The sequence below is a fragment of the Prosopis cineraria genome, unplaced genomic scaffold (assembly GCF_029017545.1).
Source record: "Prosopis cineraria cultivar Desert tree isolate PC_DT_omini unplaced genomic scaffold, ASM2901754v1 PC10, whole genome shotgun sequence".
Classification (NCBI taxonomy): Eukaryota; Viridiplantae; Streptophyta; class Magnoliopsida; order Fabales; family Fabaceae; genus Prosopis; species Prosopis cineraria.
Window position 1 is genome coordinate 16,725,568 of NW_026555341.1, and position 21,138 is coordinate 16,746,705.

The 21,138-nt window shown below is 32.4% G+C and overlaps 1 protein-coding gene across 1 annotated transcript; it reads left to right on the plus strand.

Moving 5' to 3' along the window:
• The first annotated feature begins 643 nt into the window (after positions 1 to 643).
• LOC129322846 (uncharacterized) lies at positions 644 to 2,919 on the plus strand. The gene is made up of 2 exons (XM_054969278.1): positions 644 to 1,579; positions 2,121 to 2,919. Exons 1-2 carry the CDS (start codon positions 1,038 to 1,040, stop codon positions 2,518 to 2,520), a joined length of 942 nt encoding a protein of 313 aa, XP_054825253.1. The 5' UTR covers positions 644 to 1,037; the 3' UTR covers positions 2,521 to 2,919.
• The last annotated feature ends 18,219 nt before the right edge of the window (positions 2,920 to 21,138 follow it).

The following is a 21,138-nucleotide window of genomic DNA, read 5'->3' on the forward strand; positions in this document are numbered from 1 at the left end:
ATATTACATGTCATGCCTTTTTTTTAGTCATTTTAAATTATTTTAATTTCTTTTTTCTTTCTCTTCTCATTTATGATATTGGTAAGAAAAAAAATAAGAAATTTAAGAGATTTCATATTAAAAAAGTAATATTAATGAGAAAATACGATCATGAACTCTTGTTCAAAAATCACTCTGAACAATACCGCATGACAGTAATGATATTATAAAAATTAATGGTTAAGTTTTATTTTACTATAAATTTTAAAATTTAGGATTTATTTTACATATTTTAAAAGTTTAAGATTCTAAATAACTTTCAACCAATAATTCAAGATCCTATTTATTTATTAACCTAAAAAAATTATTAAAAATAATGAAATAAATTTTTATGAATTGAAATCCTCTCAAGTTGAAATGGGTAAATTTAGGTGATTTTTTTATTAATATTTTTATTTATTTTATTTTTTTATAAAATATAAAATTTTTACTCTCTTTCCTAAAAAAAACTTCACAAAAATTCATCAAAATTCAGAGAATTTTAATCCAATTTTTATTAGATTCAAATTTTTTTTTTGGGCCAATAATTTTTATTAGATTCAATCGATATAATTTTATAAAACGGAGAGAACGGATGATTTCAGTCACTGATACAAGAATTTCTGCAAAGCCGACGCTCTTGGTCCTGGTTCTATGACTGAAAGTCTGAAGACATCACATCGCATTGTTTACGCCGTTTTCTTGTTTTGTGGAGCCCTTCGTGTCTATCTAACGATAATCTAACCTTCAAAAGTCAAAACCCTCCCAGAACCTTTCCAACCCTCAAACCCCCAGTCCACTGTGTTGTGCCCTGGGTGTTTCTGGATTAATCTCATCGTTGAACTTGGAAATGTGAAAAAAAGGATATCGATCTTCCTTAACCCCTTTCGTTCTATGGTCATCCTCGCAACCTCACTGATTCATTTTCATGGAGCTGTAAGTGATTCCGCTCTGTTCGTAGTTCGCATGTGAAACCATTTTTTTGTTATTCCTTTTCTCCTAATTGGTGTGATTCTGCGATGGCCGTCTCTGCTTTGGCATTAATTCCCACACTCCGTTTTACAAAAGCCCAGTACAGTATTTTACCTCCTAATCGCGGCTTCTTCATAGTCAATTCTCGACAATGTGCTTTCAAATCAAAATCCTATGTCACTTGTCGAGACTCTCACCATTTGAAGCCTTGTCTTACGACTAATAATGACTCTGTAGTTACCAAAGTTAGAGCTTCTTTGGATGAATGCTTGAATGATGTTGACGAGCCTGAAAGGTTACTGCTTTCCGAGGATAAGTCGATTAAGTTCACTTTCTGGGTCCTCTTTTGGGCTTCTCTGTCCCTAGCTTGGTTTGCTTTTTCTAAAGATGCTAATGCTGCTGCTGACTCCATTAAAGCCTCCAGCTTTGGCTTAAAGATTGCGAATGCGCTCAGGAAATTGGGTTGGCCTGATGAATTTGTGGTATTTAGCCTCGCAACGCTTCCTGTTCTGGAGCTTCGTGGGGCTATTCCTGTTGGCTACTGGATGCGACTCAAACCTGTGATTTTAACTGTCTTATCCATTCTTGGGTTTGTCTTTTCTTTCATTGAAATCATTCTTCTATAATTATTTGAAGAGTAAACTAACAATTTGGGACTGAATTGTTGGTTGTATTTAGCTTTAGTCTTGATGAATGCACAAGTGATTCTGTCATAGTCCTTGAAGATAACAAAGTATTGCAAATTAGTTTAACTTGTAAATTCACTATTTTCAGGGTTAAAGCTATATTGGTCTAAGAATTTTGGGATCAAATTGTTAGTTTTCACGATTTTGCCATTACATAAAATGATGAAATTCTAGTATACGTCCTGATCATTGATTTGGTTGGTTGACTTATCTGTTTATTGTAATACCCATGGTAGCAAATGTGGTTGAACCTTTCGTTTCCTGAACAGTTTATAGTTAGAATGCTTTCTACCTCATGCTAGTAAGTTTGTGCTTGTAAAGGATATCAAAGAGCTATGACATCAATTTTTTGTTGTGTTAACTTGAATATCTAGGAATTTTGTTTCTGATAAAAGTGGTGACCGCTAGATAGTTGATTGAGCGAGCTTTGTGTTGTAAATGTAGGAATATGGTCCCTGTGCCCTTCATTATTCTCTACCTTAAAAGATTAGCATCTTTCCTCGCTGCAAGGAGCCCTACTGCATCTCGATTCTTGGACTTGCTATTTAAGAATGCAAAAGAGAAGGCTGGCCCTGTGGAGGAGTTTCAATGGCTTGGTCTAATGCTTTTTGTGGCTGTTCCTTTTCCAGGAACAGGGGCTTGGTCTGGAGCCATTATAGCATCCATTCTCGACATGCCATTTTGGTCTGCTGTATCTGCAAATTTCGTTGGGGTCGTATTTGCTGGGCTGTTGGTGAATTTGTTGGTGAATCTTGGTCTCAAGTATGCCATCATTACTGGTATCGTCCTCTTCTTTGTTTCCACATTCATGTGGAGCGTCCTCAGAAGCTTTAAGAAAGCTTGAAATCATCAAATTGACATGAAATATTTGTCGCTGACCAATGAAAAAGACAATTCCTCAGTTGTTAATGTGCATTTTGCCAAAAAAAAAAAAAAAAATTGTTAATGTGCATACTTGCTTAACTTATGAAATCTGCAATATTTCTTGTTCTGTATTTTTCGAAAATGATGTTTCAGTAGCTTTATGTTGAAGAGAGACCTGATATATAAACTTGAGGAAGGAAGAGTATTATTTTTTTTCCTGCCAACAGAAACTCTACTCGTTAAGCTTGTAGATTACTGGTTGAGTGAAGCCACATTTTTTGAAGGTAGCATATATTGATTGCATTTATCTTGACAATGGCATTATGTAATCCATATCACTGACTCCACCTAATAGGATAAGGCTTGTTGTTGTTGTTGTTGTTGTTGTTGTAGCATCATCACAATAGCTTCATATTCTATGATATCCTGTACCTGCTATAGGGAGTTTATCTGTTAATGTTCATTTTTGAAGTTGAGTCTGAGTCTGAAAGTCTGAATGGTCAACCTACTTTTCCTCTCTGATTTTCTTAGAATGCACGAATACAAGAATTTGCAGTTTCAAGTACAAAGTTTCATTTATTGTCAGATAATTGGATTGTTTTCTGATCTGATGGAAAAATAGCAAGATATGGATGGTTTTGACTTTCATTCAAGCATTTGTTGTGCGATCATCAATTATATTTTGGATGACAGACTTTTATTGTAATAAACTTTAGCGCGTAAAATGTAATAGGAATGAAAAGGAAAGTAGAATAAAAAACTTGCAGATGGGGAGTGTCCCTTATATTAGTGAATAAACAAGTAATAAAAAGATATAATTGTCGATTAATATTACTATAGGTAGAATAAACATTACACATCTTATCTTTTATGTAGCTAGGTTGGTTTCTGATTGCATTATACAGAGTTCAAGAAATGAATCCACTATCCTTAGCTTGTAAATAGTACACTCCTATAGATTTTATATTTTATTTTGAATATTGATGGTATTGATATTAATGAAAAGGAAGTGTCTTTCTACAAGCTCAACCAACGAGGGAGAAAACACAGTATGGTTAATAAAATACAGTATGTGTTGAGAGGTTTATTACTTTATTGTAGAAAGTCTGATTGATGGAACTTGCTGCTTGTGGATTTGTTATGAGCACAAATTTAAAGTGAGAGCCTCTCACACTTATAAATCTCACACTACATGTGAGGCTTTCAATATGGACCATGAAAATATCACACGTTTTGGAGCTAACATTCTAGGTGGTTCTACTCCACAACACTTCACTTGACCTCTTGCCAGTCAAAAGCCTTCATGAGTAGCCTTTTTTGTGACACTAGCCTTTTCAATAAGAAAGAGCTTATCTTAAAAAAACTAGTTTATTAGATGATAAAGTCTCTCACACTTATAAATCATATTCCACTTGTAAGGTTTCCAATGTGGACGCATGGCAATCTCATTAGGGTGCCATTTTCAGATGTTGTTATTTGCAGTTTGGTTAATAAAATACAGTGTGTTAAAAGGTTTTTTACTTTATTTTAGCTCTTTGTGCCCAAATTTGCATTGAAGGTAGGCAAAGCTGAGTCTGCAAAAGGAAAATGAGTTTTCGATAGTAGAGATCCTTAGAAGACCGTGTCATTTTTTCCCCCAAAAAAAATTGAGTGATCAAAATCAAGAGACATAAAAAGATGTCGTACTCGCACGTGATCAAATATACCTTGACATGTTTGGGTGTAGTTTCATGATTTATTGGATTTGATCGATCTTTTGTTGACTAAATTTGATTAAGGATTTTTCTATGTTGAAGTGTAGCTACATATGTGTTGTGCAATCCCACCCACTTTGTAGGTCAAGACTTCTTGTTGAGTGTATTTAAAAGAAGAATTCTTGGGATTAGCCAACTGGCGACTCATTCTGTGACAAATTTTGCTGTCTTTTTTCCTTGAAACTTTAGATTTATGAAGGCGCAACTTTAAGCTATGTATGCAATTTAAATTCTAGTTGGTTTTGAAAATAGATTCGTGTCTGTAGCGTGATGAGTTGAGAGGATTTTGCAGACAAAGATTAGTATCAGTAATGACAAAACTTAGTGTAATATAATTTTTATGAGTAGTTCAAGTTCCTGGGTTATCGAGGTAGTCATCTAATGTTAACTTTTTTATTTTTTTGGATTAAGGTAGAATTTTGGCCTTAAACTATTTTCGGAGAAACAATGTTGCCCCTAAATTATTCATCATAACAATGTTACCCCTATCGTTAAAATATTTGTATTGTAGCTAGTGAGACTTATTTTTCATGAGTTAAGGTATAATTTTATCCCTAAATTATTATCAAAGGAGCAATGTTGCTCTCACTAGTTAAAAATCATAAAATTAAATAAAAATAAAATTATAATAATATTAAATAAAATAATATTAAATGTATATATAAAAATAAAATTATAATAATATTGAATAAAAATAATATTAAATGTATATATAAAAATAAAATTATAATAATATTGAATAAAAATAATATTAAATGTATATATAAAATAAATATAAGAAAAATATAAACTAAAATTTTAAAAATTATTAAATATAAGTGGATCTTGATTAAATTAGATATGAGTAGACTTAAAAACATCTGCATTTATGCATATAATTGTTGACATTTTTATAAAAAAATGGTCTCAAATACATGTGAATTGTTTAAAAATAAAATTAACTTTTAGTAGGATTTAATTTTTGAATTTTTTATTTTGAAAAATTTTTTAAAGCTTTTTTAATATTATATTTAAAACCGTCCAGCTTTTTGAAAACCGCTCCAGTTCTTAATTCAACTTCGGTTTGTGGCTTAATAGCGGCATAACTCTTGTTCAATTTAACTCAATCATGAAAATAATTTTTTAGTTCAAATTGAGTCATTAATGATGACTCTAATCGATAATTATAGATGTAAATATAAATATTTTTGACTTTACTCACATCTAATTTAATCAAGATTCACTTATATTTAACAAATTATAAAATTATAATTTATAATATTCTTAATTTACGATATTTTATTAACATACTATAAATTTTTTTCTTATATTTATTTTATATATGCATTTAATATTATTTATTTAATATTATCATAATTTTTTATTTAATTTTTATAATTTTTAAACGATGAGGGAAATATTACTCTTTTGAGAATAATTTAGGGGTAAAATTGTACCTTAACTCATAAAAAGTAGGTCCCACTAACTACAGTAATGGATGTTTTAACGGCAAGGGCACCATTATTTTGATTTGATTAGTTTAGGGGTAACATTGCTACGATGAATAGTTTAGAGGCAACATTGCTCTTCCAAAAATAAAAATTACATATTAACCCCTTTTTTTTTCCTGTTTGTTCTGCAAGTTAACATTCTAGAACCCAATTTTTTCTCAATTCTCATCTTGCAATGAGAGCAGTGGCAAAATAATAATAATAATAATAATAATAAATTTTACATAGAGGGCAACAGAGAAAACTTTCAAGTTTACATTTTTCATTTAAAAAAAATAACTTGTTCTCGTACAATAATAGATAAATTTATGTTCAAGATAACTTTAGGCTCTTTTCGTTCATAAATGGTAAAAGTGAGAAAGAGGACAAATAAATTTGTTTGGTTGAATAAAAATGAAAAAATAATGGGAAAAAAGGGGAACAAATGACTATAATATCCTTTGCATCAAAACAATGAACCAATTAAAATTGGCAAAAATGGTATAAGGTTTCGTCATTTAAATAAGTTATTGAAGGTTTGAATCCTAACTTTGATAAATATAGAAATTTAGTTAAAAAAATTTATTCATTGTTTTCAGTACTCTAAGGAAGATATCAGCAAAATATATTTTTTATACTTATATAAAAAAAAGCAATAAAATAGTATTTTAATTATTATAAATAATAAAAATTAATATTTTCCATTATTATTAATTAATAATATAGAATAAAATAGATATTTTTAGTTGTCAATTTATAAGTAAAATAAAACAGTTTTTGTTTAAAGAAATCCATTTTATTTTCTAATTCAATTTTTAAAATAATTGATGATATTAAAATAAATGAAAATGCTTTTTATGTTTAAAAAAAGTACTAATATTATTTTCACATATATTATTTGACATGTTATGCTATGTTTTATTTGGAAACTTGGTAAAAAAAAAAAAAAAAAGGACCGGTACTGGGTTTTTCAATGCAAGATGTTTACGTTGAAGGAACAGAACTACTATCAGCCCTTTGTGTTAAAAGAGCAGCCCATTACCACTTTATAAGTAAGTGACCGGAAGCATTTAGATCTTTATATATATATATATAGAAGTTAATAAAAGTGCATGCTTAATGCCTTCTCTTTTAATGCAGTCTGTTACCACTTTCTATGAATTAGTCACGTTACTGACCCTACTAAATGTCTGAACATCCAGTGAGATAGATACTTCTCATTTCGTTTCTGGAAAGTATATTTTTATCTACCAAATGTTACACATGAAAGTTCGCCCAAGAGAATGATAAATTGAGCCTAATTTAACTAATAATGAAAAATTAAAAGATAAAAAAGAATGATATCACCAAATACAGAAGAGAGTAAAGAAGAGAAATTTGCTCAAATTGATTATTTTGATTTGGCTCCAATCACTTGAACCTATATCAAGTTCTCAAGTAGCATTTGGAATTTCTCCACTTACTCTACTAAGATTAAGTCAGTCTCTTGATGGCCACAGTACAATCACATACTTTTACTCAAGTCTGAATCACTACTTCTTACAAAGATAATGATTAATTCTCATTAGGCTTCATGAGCTTAAGATCCTCTATTTTGAGTATGTAAAATAAGGATAAATAGAATAAATTTAAGAATGAACTACTACTATCAAATACTCTCTCTAAGAAATTATTTACAATTAATGAAGCTGCATAATGAATATTATAGAAAAAAGTAGGTGAACTAATAAATGAATAAGATCATGTAATAACCCAGCTTTCATTAGTTGCACTGTCTTCATAAATACATTTATGGTTGATCTTCATAAATGATCCATTAGACACTTTGTTTTTTCTCCTTCTTGCTTTCTCCATAAAAGAGACAATGACTTAGTGCTTTCTGGTAGAGTTTTGCTTTCACGACAAGAAAAGTAATGGTTCTTTGTATTAAATATTCTGACAAAAGATAGGTGAGGTTTATATCAATAGAGCCAATGATATATGGGTATAAAGGATAATGAAAGAATCAATAAGAATTTAATTCTATCTAAAGTTGTGTTAACAAGGATTCTAGGATAGTTATAGAGCTAACACAACTTGAGAAAAATGAAAGGAATGGATATAAAATGAGAATCGAAAACACTGAACTAAACACACAAAATAGAGCATGTTTCTTGATGTTTATACTAGAATAACAAACATTATACTGGCATAGTCAAGAACAGTTAAAGATTTCCCACAATGTTCACCATTTTGGATAATATCTCAATTATATTGGAATAAATCTTTGTAAAAGAAAGTAATTTATATGACACTGTATGGGAATAAAGAGGTTATACCCAAATAAAAAATGCTATTCCTATATAGGGATGCTTGTTCTAGAATAAAGGAAATTAGAGAAGTTCTGAGAAAAAGATCATTGTACCGGTTATAAAAGGCTTATATAGGAGTAAACATATATATATATATATATACATATAGGAATAGTGGGCTTATTTTGAAATAAAGAGGAAAATAAGAGAATAAAAGATATTTATATTAGAATTAAGAGAGCTATATCGATGTAAAGGACCAATAAAACTTGAATTTTATAAAACCTTTCAGAGATTGGATTTAACATATAATAGGAGTTGTATCTTTCTAAAAAACTTCTTAAACAAAGAATTTGGTCTAAGGAAGAATTTAAAATAAGTCAAATAATTAAATTTGAAAAGAATCTTAGTAAAATTCAAACTTTAAAACACTTAAACATTCTTGGTTGTTTTGGTATAGAGTGATTGTTTGGGAATAAAGAACCTTAGTTAAATTTTTAAATCAAGTAGCCAATTAGCCTTAATTTCCATTAATCTTTATTAATTTTTCTTGTTTAAAAAAATCTTCTTTCATTTTTTTCATCATCAAAATCAAGATTCAACAATATAAGCATGACTTCTACCTAAACAAATGTAAGTTCTTAGGGTCATGAAGTTTACAATGAGTATAAATTCTGTACTAGGAAGGAGTGAAACTTACTATAGACAAGAAATCATGTATATCATTGGGAAATTAAAGATTGAAATGATGGACATAATGAAAAATAAAGCTACACTAAAAACCCAATACAAAGTGAGAATTTTGTTTAAAAAAAAAAAAGCTTGTAAAGAGCTTACTACCAAATTGATGGATATGTTAGAAGCTTGGGAAAATGACAATAGGTATCCTATAAGAATATTGATGACAATTACAAACTTTAAATTATTAAAATCCTAATAACATATCACCATTATTACTTATAATAAATTATCCTTTATTAATTAGTTTTATATTCACAACAAACTTTAATGAATTCCCAACAAACGTTATAAAAATTCTTAACTATTTATCTTTTTATTGATTTCTCAAATGATAGCAAAAAATTATTAGTGATTGACTTGTAATTCACAACTAATTCTTATAAATTCTTAACTGATATTATAAATAATTTTAAAAATATTTAGTATATTTTTCAAGTGAGTTATCTATATATTTGTAAAAAAAAAATAATATGTGATTGGCTTGCAATTTACAACTGATCTTCATAAATTTTCAACTAGTGTTACAAATAATTCCTAGTATATTTATTTAATTTTTCAAGTGGTTTATTTGTATGTTGACAGTAAAAACTAAGATTTATAATTAATTCTTGTAAATGCCCAATCGACGTTACAAATAATTCTAGGTGTATTTAATGTATTTTTTAATTGAATATTCACATTTTTTAAATTGCAACTAAGAGCCACAATCTATCATTAAAATTTTAATAATTCATTATCTGTAATTATAATTAATATTCTTATGGGTTTTCCAATTGTCATTTTTCCTAGAAGCTATTGATATTTTAAAGTGAATAAGACAAAATGAATTGATTATGCTATAAAAGGTTTCTCGTAGGGGTTCCGAATTGCAGTTTTTGCAGGACTCTTGTGCAAAGATTTAACACTTTCACAGCTGGAAACGTAATATTTGTAAAAAGTTCAAATTATATTCTTATTGATCCATATTTTCAAAATATTCAGTAATGGGACTTCTAATAATGATTTTTTAACTTTTATTTTATTTCAATAAATTCTAGGATGTTACAAATACTCCTAATACTAATCACCTTTTGATTTTATAAAGGCCTTACCTTTATTTTCAAAAGGAAGAATCTCAACTAAGACCCTCAAAAGCAAATTAATCACATGCAAACCAAAAAAATTTTGAAACATTTCTACAGGCCCAATGGCTTCAATTGCAATTAATTTTTTGATCTAATTACTAAAATACCCTTGATTTATTAAAAAAACAAAATCCCAATCTTTACCTGAGCTCCACAACTATGGTTGGAGTCGCTGCACCGACGACCTGACCTCTATTGTTAGTCACTGGAGCTCTGATGCTGGCAAATGGTTAATTCAAGAAAGGAGCTAAGGGAGGGTTTAATCCTTGATCCTTTGAGTGTTTAAAAGATATGTTACCATTAAACCAACAAATATCTTTAATTTTATAAAGGTCTTTCCTTTATTTTAAAAGGGACATTCAACTAAGGCCCTTCAAAGAAATTAATCACATACAGGGCTTAAAAATTTTGAAACATTTTTGAAGATGACTTCTCATTTCTCCTTCTTGTTCATGCCTCCTTGTTTAGCTCACGTGGAGTGTTTTCTTCTTTTTGTTCATGCCTTCAATCAGTGTTTTCAGAACCGGACCGGACATTGAACCGAAAAGTCAGCGGTTCACGGTTCACATGGTTCAACCGGTGACGTAATAATTAAATTAAAAAAAAATTATATATGTATATAATAATTTAAATATAAGAAATACATATAAAATTGCTATTTAACTTAAAAACTTAAATATTTTAAGTTTATTATGACTTAACAAGCTATATGATACACTATAATATCAAATGATTAAAAAAATTAGTCATTTTTTTAAAAAAATTTGATAAAAATAAAAAAAAATTTTTTTGAACAGTCCGGTTTTTGAAAACCGGATCCGGTTCCCGGTCCGACCGCCGGTTCGAAACGGCTCAACCCGGCTCAACTCTGAAAACGGTTTTTTCCTTTGAACCAGACCGGTCGACGGTCCGACCGGCCGATCCGGTCCGGTTTTCAAAACAGTGCCTTCAATAATGTAACCCACAAGGTATGTTTGTTTGTGTAGCCTTTGTTATGTTCATGCCTTGGCTTTGTTCATGTAGTCTTTGTTTTTTGTTCTGAGCTCTACCTCTTCTTTCTCACTTTAATTTGTTGTTTATTGATTTAATGGTTAGACAAGTGCAAAACAAACTAAAGAACAAACATTGCTCTAAACAGTCAAACAAGCCTAATAATCGAAATGAATAACTAAACTCAACCATTAAATTTCAGTTTGGCTTTAGTTTGGTTTCTTTACCTATTTCAATTTGGTTCAGTTTAAATTATTAATGTACTTTGGTTTGTCAATTTCCTTAATTAGAATCAACTGAACCAAAGAAACTGATGCTCACTCCTCCCTTCACTTCTTGTTATGCCCAAATACCAAGCAAAGGCCTCATTAACATAAACTAAGAGGTCATCTTCTATTAAGGTAGTCAAGGCTTCTTCCTATAAGAGATGAATGCTAGGCAAAGAAGTATGTTATCAATGCCAATTTGCTCCATCCATGCAAGCTAAAATAGCCTTTCCTTGGGCTATGGCACTAACCGACGGAGATCTCCATTCTCTATAAGTTACCGACAACATAAATAATATTAATTGAAGCTAACATTGTCAAATATCATGAAGAATTTTTGAGCCAAAAAACACGTTTAACTTTGGTGATCAGTTCGTGTGAATATACAAAGCTACATGCGCATGAAACTAATCAGAGAGGACGATTGATCTAATGAGGCAGATAACCCAAAGAAATGAAATATAGAAAAAAAATAAATCAGAACTTGGTAACCTGATGTTCAAGTACTTGTCAGCAAAGTAGGCGAGGTTCTTGAACTGGTTATCATCAATAAAGCCGTGGTGATCAAAATTTATAGATTTGATGCCTGTCTTGTTCTTCCAGAAAGCAAAAAAGCAAATCTCAAGAGCCACCGTTTGAAATCCTCCAGACTTGTCGCTCTCTTCTCTCCCCTTTTCTGTTTTTTCGTCCTCTGTTTTTATGCCTTTTTTTCCAGCCAAAACCGTTCTCTCTCTCGTCCTCCCGGTCCCTCTTTTTTCCTTCTCCTCTTCTCTCTTCTCCATCTCTGTTATACTTTCTCCCTCGTTCATGCTCTATTTTTCAACTCCTTCAATCCCTCTCCTCTATGTCCCAGTCTCTTCCTCTCTGGACTCCTCCTTCTTTGTTGTTGTCTCAGCTCTCACTCCTTCTCATCTCAGCTCTCTGTTTTTCTACTGTGTTTCTCGTCTGTTTCCCTTCCTCGCTTTTCCCTCCTTCTTCTCAGTTTTCTCATCTGGCTAAAAGTCTCGTGACTCTGTTTTTCTTCTCTATTCTCTATGCCTCTCCTTTTCAGGTTTTTCGTCCAGTTTTTCTGCTCCTTCTTCATGCTCTGTTTTTTATTTTCTCGTCCCCGTGCTCTCTCTCATTCAGTTTTTCTTTCCTCCGTCTCCTCCTCTACAGCTGAAAGGATCTCAGGATGCTGTCCCTTTATCCATTTTCTCTGCCTGTGTTAATGGCTTCGAATCCTCCCCGTGGCTTTCTTTTCTCTGCTCAATCCTCCTTCTCGTGACTAGCTCAGAGAAGAATATATATATTTTTTGTCTGTTGTCCTCCTCCTCTTCGTGCATGCATGTTGTGTTTTTATTCTCTATTTTCCCTTTCCTCTTTCTCCCTCTCAGTCTCTCTCTTCCTCTTCTATTTTTCTCTTCTCTTCCTCAGTCTCTCTCTTTTTTTTCTCCTTTCCTCCTCCTTGCTACATCAGTTCTTTATCCAAACTTCTCTCTCGGTCTCTCCCTCACTCTTCTCAGTCCTCTACTCTCCTTCTCGGTGCTCTCTCCTTCCTCAGCTTTCCTCTCATCCCCAGGCTCTGTTTTTTTTCTTCTCTCTTTTTCGTCTGGTTCTCGTGCATTTTTTTGCAAAAACTCTCCTCCTCTTTGTTCAGGCTTCTTCTGTGCTTTATTGCTCTCTCCTTCCTCAGTTTTCTGCTCTCATTCTCGTGCTCTCTTTTTTGTATTTTTCTGCATTTTCCTTCCCTCCTCTTGTGCTCTGTTTTTTTCCTCTATTTTTCTGTTCGTCCCCTCTCCCTTGCTTTGGTCTCTCTTCTATCTCCTTTTAAAGTAGAAATAGAGAAGGGCTTGTGTGTGAAGAGCTTACGTGCTTGCAGATCGTGTTTCTGCTCTCTTTTTGTGCGTTTCTTTTCTGTGTGTATTAGCTGGCGTGTCTCTGCTCTATTTCTTTTCTGTGTGTGTTTCCTTTCTCTCGTCTGGTCTTTTCTGCATCTGCTGTGTCCTGCTTCTCTTTCACTGGTGTTTTCTCTCTGCTTGCCGAAAGTCTCTGTGTGTGTGTATCATGGTTGCTTGTTGCTCCTTCTGCTATGTTTTTTTTTTTGCTCTCTAGCTTTTCTGCTCGTGTGAATGTGTCTGCTCTGCTTTCTGCTCCCCTTCTCCTTCTGTGTTTCGTGTGTGCTATTTCTGTTTTGTTTTTTTTTTTTTTAAGCTGTAACATGTGCATGAAGAAGGACTAAACTTAGTTTGTATATTTTAATTTTTAATAACTCTTTTTTTAATCATGTTTATTAATTTTAAAAATTGGATTAATGGACTTAAAAATCTGATTTTAGATTAAACAAAATATATTTTTTGAAAATATAATCCTAAAAAGGATTAAATTTTGTTTTTTGTGCTTTTATATTTTTTTAGTTATTTTAATGAACTAAAAGAAATAAAATCTTAATCAACAAAAGATTATCTAGGATAAAATAAAATTAAACTCTATTAATTATTTTTTTAAAATATTCCTAAAAGGGATTAAATTTTGTTTTTTGTATTCTTATATATTTTTTGATTATTTATTATTATTTTTATTAATTTTAAAAAAATAACCAGACAAAATACAATGTTCACAACCACTATGGCACTTGAAGTTTCTAAATCTTAGCACACATTAGATTTGGACAATCAATATTGTTTTTCAATAACTGATAAGCAAATTTTACTATAAACATACCATGCTTCTCTAGTTTCCATCTAATGCTAACTATATTAGCATGGTTAGTTGTGCATTCTACCTCAACTTGGACTTTCTCCCAATTATTCTGCAAACCTCTCAAAAACTAGGACATAAGCTAAGACCTATCTACTTATGGCATTAAATTGTTACCACGTTTATACTTGCTCCTGGTAACACTTGCCCATATTGTCTCCTTATTATGTATGATACCTCACCCTGCTTTCATCATAAAAGCTTTGTTTTAGAGCTATGCATGTCTCAAACGAAGACTCCCTTTCCTTTTTGTGGTATGCACTTCATCTCATGAAATAAGGTGGTCTTCTTTCAATTGTTGAACCCCAGAGAAAGTTCCTGGAACATTTATCTATCTCCTCACAAGTACTCATAAGGAAAGAGGTTGTTTGCATACAATACATAGGTATGGCATTCAATACTAGCTTGATTAATGGGCATGTTCGGCAAGAGATGTAAAGTTAGCCTTCCAACTAGATAGTCATTTTTTCATTCCGTCCACAATATATTAGTAAGTGTTCGTTGTCACATAGGCATAATGAAAAGGAACCTAAAAATACCTACTCAAATTCGTCGTATGGTTAAATTCAAGTAACTCACTCAACTATTATGCTTTATTCTGGTTCATATTCTTGGAGAAAATCATCCTTCTCTTAGAGTGACTCACTTTCTAACTAGACATTGCACCTAAACGATCAAGACAATGTTTGATCACCTACACTTGATCAACTGCTGCCTCCATGAAAATAACAAGATCATCATCAAAGAATAAATGAGACATTGGTAGGCTATCTTTGTTCAAACAAATAGGTCTCCAAGTTCCCTTGTTAATCTCTTCTTGAATTAAATGAGCAAGCTTCTCAATACATAAGACACAAAGATAGGAAGAAAGAAGGTTCTCTTGACAAATACCTCTATTTGGCTTAAACTCTTCCATTTTACTTCCTTCCCATAAAATTTGCATCTTAGACAAGCACACTCAGTGTTAAATAACTTCAATAAGTGAAGATGGAAATTTAATCTCCTTGGTGCAAAATATTAGAAAGTCCTAGTTAACTCTATCATATGCCTTCTCAAGGTCAATCTTAATTGCCATAAAGCCTTTTCCCCCCCTCATATTTCTCATAGAATGTATAACTTCTTGAGAGATAATGATATTATCCAAGCTAGTTCTCCCTAAAACAAAGCCACATTGATTGGGAGCAATAATTTCAAAAGGAGTAGCTTAATTCTATATGTTGTTATCTTTTTTCACCACTTTTTGTAAATGACATTATAGAGACTAATGGGCCAAAAATCTCAAATGATCTCATAGTGATCTTTCTTTAGAATGAGAATGAGCAGTGTCCCATTAATATTGTGTATGAGTAACGGGTTGACAAAAATATGCTTAACTATATTCACAACAAAATTTCCAATATACTTCCACTGGCTCTAAAATAAAAGTGCATTCAAGCCATTCGGTCCAAGAGATTTCAAAGCTCTCATAGCAGAAACAACATTCTTAATTTCCTCTTCATAAAAATTACTGCCATGTTGTGCAATATATTAGCATCAATAAAAGGATCAAAAATAGAGCAAAGAGAGTATACACCATAATTGATATCCCGCTCCTCTGAAAATAAATTCTTGAAAAAAGTCAAAGCAATGCCTTTAATTTCCACCGCACCATATTTGTTATGCTTTTGTCTTGCATTGGCCCAAACGTGAAAATATTTCGAATGTCTATCCCCTAAGACAAACCAATCGCATTTATCCTTTTGAGCTAACACAAGATCTTTTTTGTAAAATGACTTCTTCAAAAAGATCCCTATAGCTTTCACTATAAAGATCCCTTTTCTTTTGGCACCCATTAAGACCCACTTGAATGTATTATTTTTAATAACCTCCTTATCAAAAATTTAACCTCCTTCATTTCTTTGATTATATTCTTCATGATCCTCTCTATTCTTTCCAACTTGCCTTATTGGCACCCTTTTTTCTCGCCCCCAGCTCACTCTATCTCCTTCAATCTTGCACCCCTATCATTAAATCCCTTCAAATCTACTCCTTCATATCTCCAATGTAGCTATTGCCTAACTAGCATCTCCAACCTATATCCCTCACAAGCCACTGTACTTTCTCCCTTTCTAGCTTTCTTCATCAATAGTGCAACCTTATTCACATGGACCTTATCTTGTTGACTTGGACCTTTTTATGTTTGCCTACATATCTGACTCATTCTCACTACCTTGTTCTACCATATCAACTATCTCTAACTTTACAACAACAACTCTCTCAAGCCGCATATCTTTATGGTTGCCATATTTACTGCAATGAAAACACACAAGATGCAAGCCTTCGTACCTAATTTTAATGTCCTCACCAAAGTGTGTGAATGATGGAACAGAGCTTGACTCAAATCTACTTCTACAGATATTACAAATCCATCTATATCCAACATTGAAGTTAATAAATCAATCTTCAAAGTCTAACCCACCATATTTCCAATGTCTTAATGATTCTACATTATACAACTCCATCAGTAAATCATGTTGGAATATTTATGTAACATCCCGAAATTTTAAAACTCGAATTTATAAAAATAAAATAAAATATCTATAATTAAATTAAAATTTAGAATAATTTGATAGAGGTCTAGAGTTTGAATTTTACTAAGCAAAAGTTTGGTTTTATTTGATTTTTAACTATGAAAAAAATTACCAAAGTGACCTGGGCTTTTGTGCAATAATAAAAAAATGTTGGGCCCTTTCTTGTAATTTTCCCTAAACTTTTTGACCAACAATTTAAAGACCAAAACTAATGCAGAAATGCAAAAACTGAATTGGAAAGGAAAGGAAAGGAAACGTACGAGAGGGAGAGAGGAAGAAGAGAAGAGAAAGGGAGGGAGTTAGGCTTGGATCTAGGAGTCTTTATGACCGTTGCAAGCTCGGCTATACGATAGGTAAACTCCCTACTTCAATCCTCTTCCCTTTCTCTTAATTTTCTTCAATTTTTGGAAGAGAAAATTTTTGGATTTTGATCTCAAAGGCTTTATTCTTGTAAGCTTTTGTTTCTTTGGATCCTAGGGAGCATGTTTTGAGTTTCTATATAGTGATCTAATGTTTTGAGTGGATAATTGAATGAAAAGAGGTGTTTTGGACACAAAATAAACCCTGAGAAATTGGGTTTTTGCTCTTCAATGCCTATTAATTTAGTTATGATTTTGCTATTTGAGCTCAATAAGATTTAAATTAAAGTTTGGTTTTCATTATAAGGGCTAATGGTGAAAGTTGGTGGCACTAAGTAAAGATTTTTAATTGATTAAAAAATTATATAAATTGAAAATTAGCTTAGTGATGGCTAATAAATGGTTTTGGTGGTTAAGTGATACTATTGAATGGTTGGTTTAATATATGGACCATTGGGATGGATTATAGCTCATAGATCCAAGTTGTGTGGTATGAGTTATAGTCTTCATTAATGCTATTTGACATGATAAGTGATGTGGATCACTTATATGTTGTAGGGATTGTTGGTGGAATTTGTTCGGAAGTTAAGGAACAAGCTAAGTTCTATTTTGTACAAAAGGAACCCTTTTGGTATCAAAGGGTTGAGGTAACAGGGAAAATTTATATTTTTTATTACTCTGTTTTAGCTATTTTTGAATAAATATTACTAGTTATCATGCATTACATGTTTTAACAGATTAAATGTGTTTTCTAAGGGGTTATGGGGTACAAATTTGATTATAGTGCAAATATATTTTCTAATTGTTTAACAACAATATTTTTATGAAAACGAGATTTGTTTACATGTATTTTAATCATAAGGAATAGAAGTTGCACTTAAGGAAGTATAACTAAGTAAGGTACCTTAGATAGGCTAAGAAACAGTTTAAGGGAGATTTATAAATGTTGTACTACCTTAGAGTGTTGAAGTGGTCAATACTCGGGAAAGGTAGACACGAATAAAAGGCATGATCTCGGTGGGAGTTCACCAATGAGAAGGTGTGTACTTTTGATATTCTATGGCACACTGCCAGTACTCAGTATTGCCTTACGTATTATGGGCTAAGTGTACTAAAGTGGTTAGTGTATTGAGTATTCGACACCTCTCAGTGGGGAAGGGAATCCGACATATGAAGTGTGAGGTTGAGTGCCTAGGCCAAGGTAGCCTTCACATGGAGAGTAAGTCGAGCTGGCTCTGGGAGGGAGTTAGCTTTGACTGCTCAGGATTCACGTCGAAGGGGCATAGGCGGTTCGGTAGATTAGATCATGTCTTAGATTTTGTTTTGTGCCTGTAGAGATACAAGTAGGTATAATGTTTACTTGCTAGTTAAAGAGTGCCAGGGGCCTCCTGTTGGTCATGAAAGGCCATACCAGCCTATGTCATGCATTCATACATTTTAACTAGCTAAATTATATACTATGTTGAATTTATTATTCATTTATTTGATTATGGCTTACTTTGTAATAATCAATGTAGATTTCTCTGTTACTGAGACTGTGGTTGTCTCACCCCTTTCTTTTCAATATTCTAGGTCCAGGCGAAGGATCCAGTGGTGGACGGGGAAAGAAGCAAAGCTAGGGGTTTGCTTGTGATTTGTAAAGAACTGCAACCCTTTTCTTTTGAGCAAATATATTGTAATGTATTTAGGATTAGGGTGCCAGTAGGATATGATTATGTGTGTGTGTGTGAAAATGTGTGGATTGTGTGCTTGTGTATGAATTTTTGTCTGTTTGTAGACTTGTGGCTAGGAAACTTGGTAATGGTGTGTGGTTTTGATGGATTTACTTAGCAGACCAAGTTTCTATTATAAGCAGATATTTATTTTGATATATATGTGATTTTATAAGCAAATGCAAAGTAGTTGCATTGCAAATGATGTGCTATGAGCAAACATACACCTTGGATTGAGAGAGTGGGTACGTGGGCCCCACAAGGAGCTCTGAGCCAAGTGAAAATGTTTAGCATATGTATTTATATAAATACATGATATTTAGATTGATTTGTGACCACTCTTGTATGATTTGTACATTTTGCGGGTTTAGGGTCTATTTTGGGAAATGGCACCCGGGTGGTTAAATTTTGATATATGAGGGTTTTCCATCATTTGAATGTTCTATCAGGTGTTTTTAGTCTTATTTGACGTGTCCAAAGTGTTCCCACAAGTTTGTGACCATTAGGATGAGATTTGGACAATTTTAAAAATGGTTTTTACCAAAAAGCTGCAGTTTTACATCCGGGTGTCCAAATCTTAATCCAACCGTTGGATTTCTCTAAAATTTGGGTCACAAGTAAAACCTTTTATAAGCTTCGTGTGGGATTTTGAATCATGTCGATCGGATATCGGATGGAGAAATGACGCACTCCAGAATTTGGTCTGGAGGTGCTGTCATGACAGCATTTCATGACAGCTACAATATTGATGTTGTAACCTTTTCAAAATTCAATCCATCCGTTGGATCTTTTCAAAATTTGGTATGCTAATAGTATTCTTAAAAATTGATATGTGGGCTTTAGAATCACGCCGATCAGAGGTCGGATGATGAAATAGTACACTCCGGAAGTTGGTCCGGAAGTGCTGTCATGGACAACAAAAGTGACCAAATTTATAACATGTCCGATTTTTAATCTGACCGTTGGATCTTTTTGAAATTTGGTACACTTATAGTACCCTTTGAATGTGACGTGTGAGCTTTAAAATTTCTTCGATCGGAGATCGAAAGATAGAACGGTGCCGCCCTGAATTTGACTCAGGAGGGCTGTCATGACAGCAATTTAATGCTGTCATGACAGCATATTTGTACCCTTCTTTTGTCTAACTTGCTTTCGTGCGCTATAAGTAGAACCTATAAAATTTTTTAAAGGCTTTAAATGTTTAATTTTCAATTGTGTATTTGCTTAGTGATTTAAATGGTTTGTTTCTTAAATTGATTTTAGGATTAATTCCTTAACCACACTTATTTTATTTAAGTTGTGTGATTTTTGGATAACACTCAGGGCAAGTGTTACAATTTATTTATAGATTTACATTAATTAATAAGCCCAAATTGATTGGTCTTTATGATCTTGTGTGGATCATGATAGGTGGACCATATAAGTAAGCCCAATAGGTAAAGGTCCAACCTACAATCCTTTAGCCGTCAGTTATTTCCTATCTCTTAACTGACTGGGTCAAGGATAATTTGAGATAATTAATTAACTAATTTATTAAAGCAGTTACTGATCTGATCTATACAAGCAGATCAATTGATAACCACAAACACATAATAGTTTTCATTTTTCTCCATTATCTCTGAACTCTTTGAAAACTATAGGGGTCCAGTAGGTTATGCATTTGCTTATACTCGAGATAATTAAGGTATCTCAAGCGATCATGAATTCTTTAAGTACACATACATTACTTTGATTAAAATTATTTATTTATATGAATTAAGATATTAAAGTTAACACGTGGTATCAAAGCCTAAGTTATGAATTTTAAATTTATATATCTCAATTCTTCTAGTGCATATAATGATATATTGATAGATATTCATACTCATATGTTAATAATTCTCCTTGTTTCCTTGTTATTGAAGATGAGTATGAATATGAATTTGAATCTGATAATTTTGTTTTAAATGTTGTTGTATTTGTTCAGAAACCTTGTAGCATGATTCTCAGATTAGTTTAGGCATGTGAGTCTATTCTTTTGTGAATCTCTATGGCTCTTCCTTTTCTTTATGACCTCATTGTTGATGAAGTTTGGGTGGTATCTTTATCAAATAGAGGTTGCTAATTTTTTTTGTTGGCTATTGTTGGACTCATTAAAACCATCATTGGAGAATTTTTGTTGTTGGTGTGTCGTCTGTCCATGGTCTCAGGCGTTGTTCTCCCCTACTCTAGCTCCCATCATTGGACAAAACTTTAGGATTGTTAGAGATGGCTGGTGGTTCATGTCACCGGCATCTTCTCCTCAGGTTTACGCCATCATAATTTTCCCATTGGCTTCCCTAGTTTATGATGGCTACAACGTTCTCTCCTTGCCGTGGAAGGTGTCAACCTCGTGGCTGGTTGCTGCTCCATAGACGTTGGCAACTTCTTCTTGAAACTCTCCGTCATAGGGGCGATGTCCTCCCTTGGGTTCTATGCTTCACAGCCAGTGGCAAACCTACCTATAGGGTCAAAAATGGATCCCAGGGATTCAGTTTTATGGGTGTTAGGCCCAACTCTGTTGTTAAAAAAGAGGAAAGGGCCAGAAGTAAAATGGACCATTTC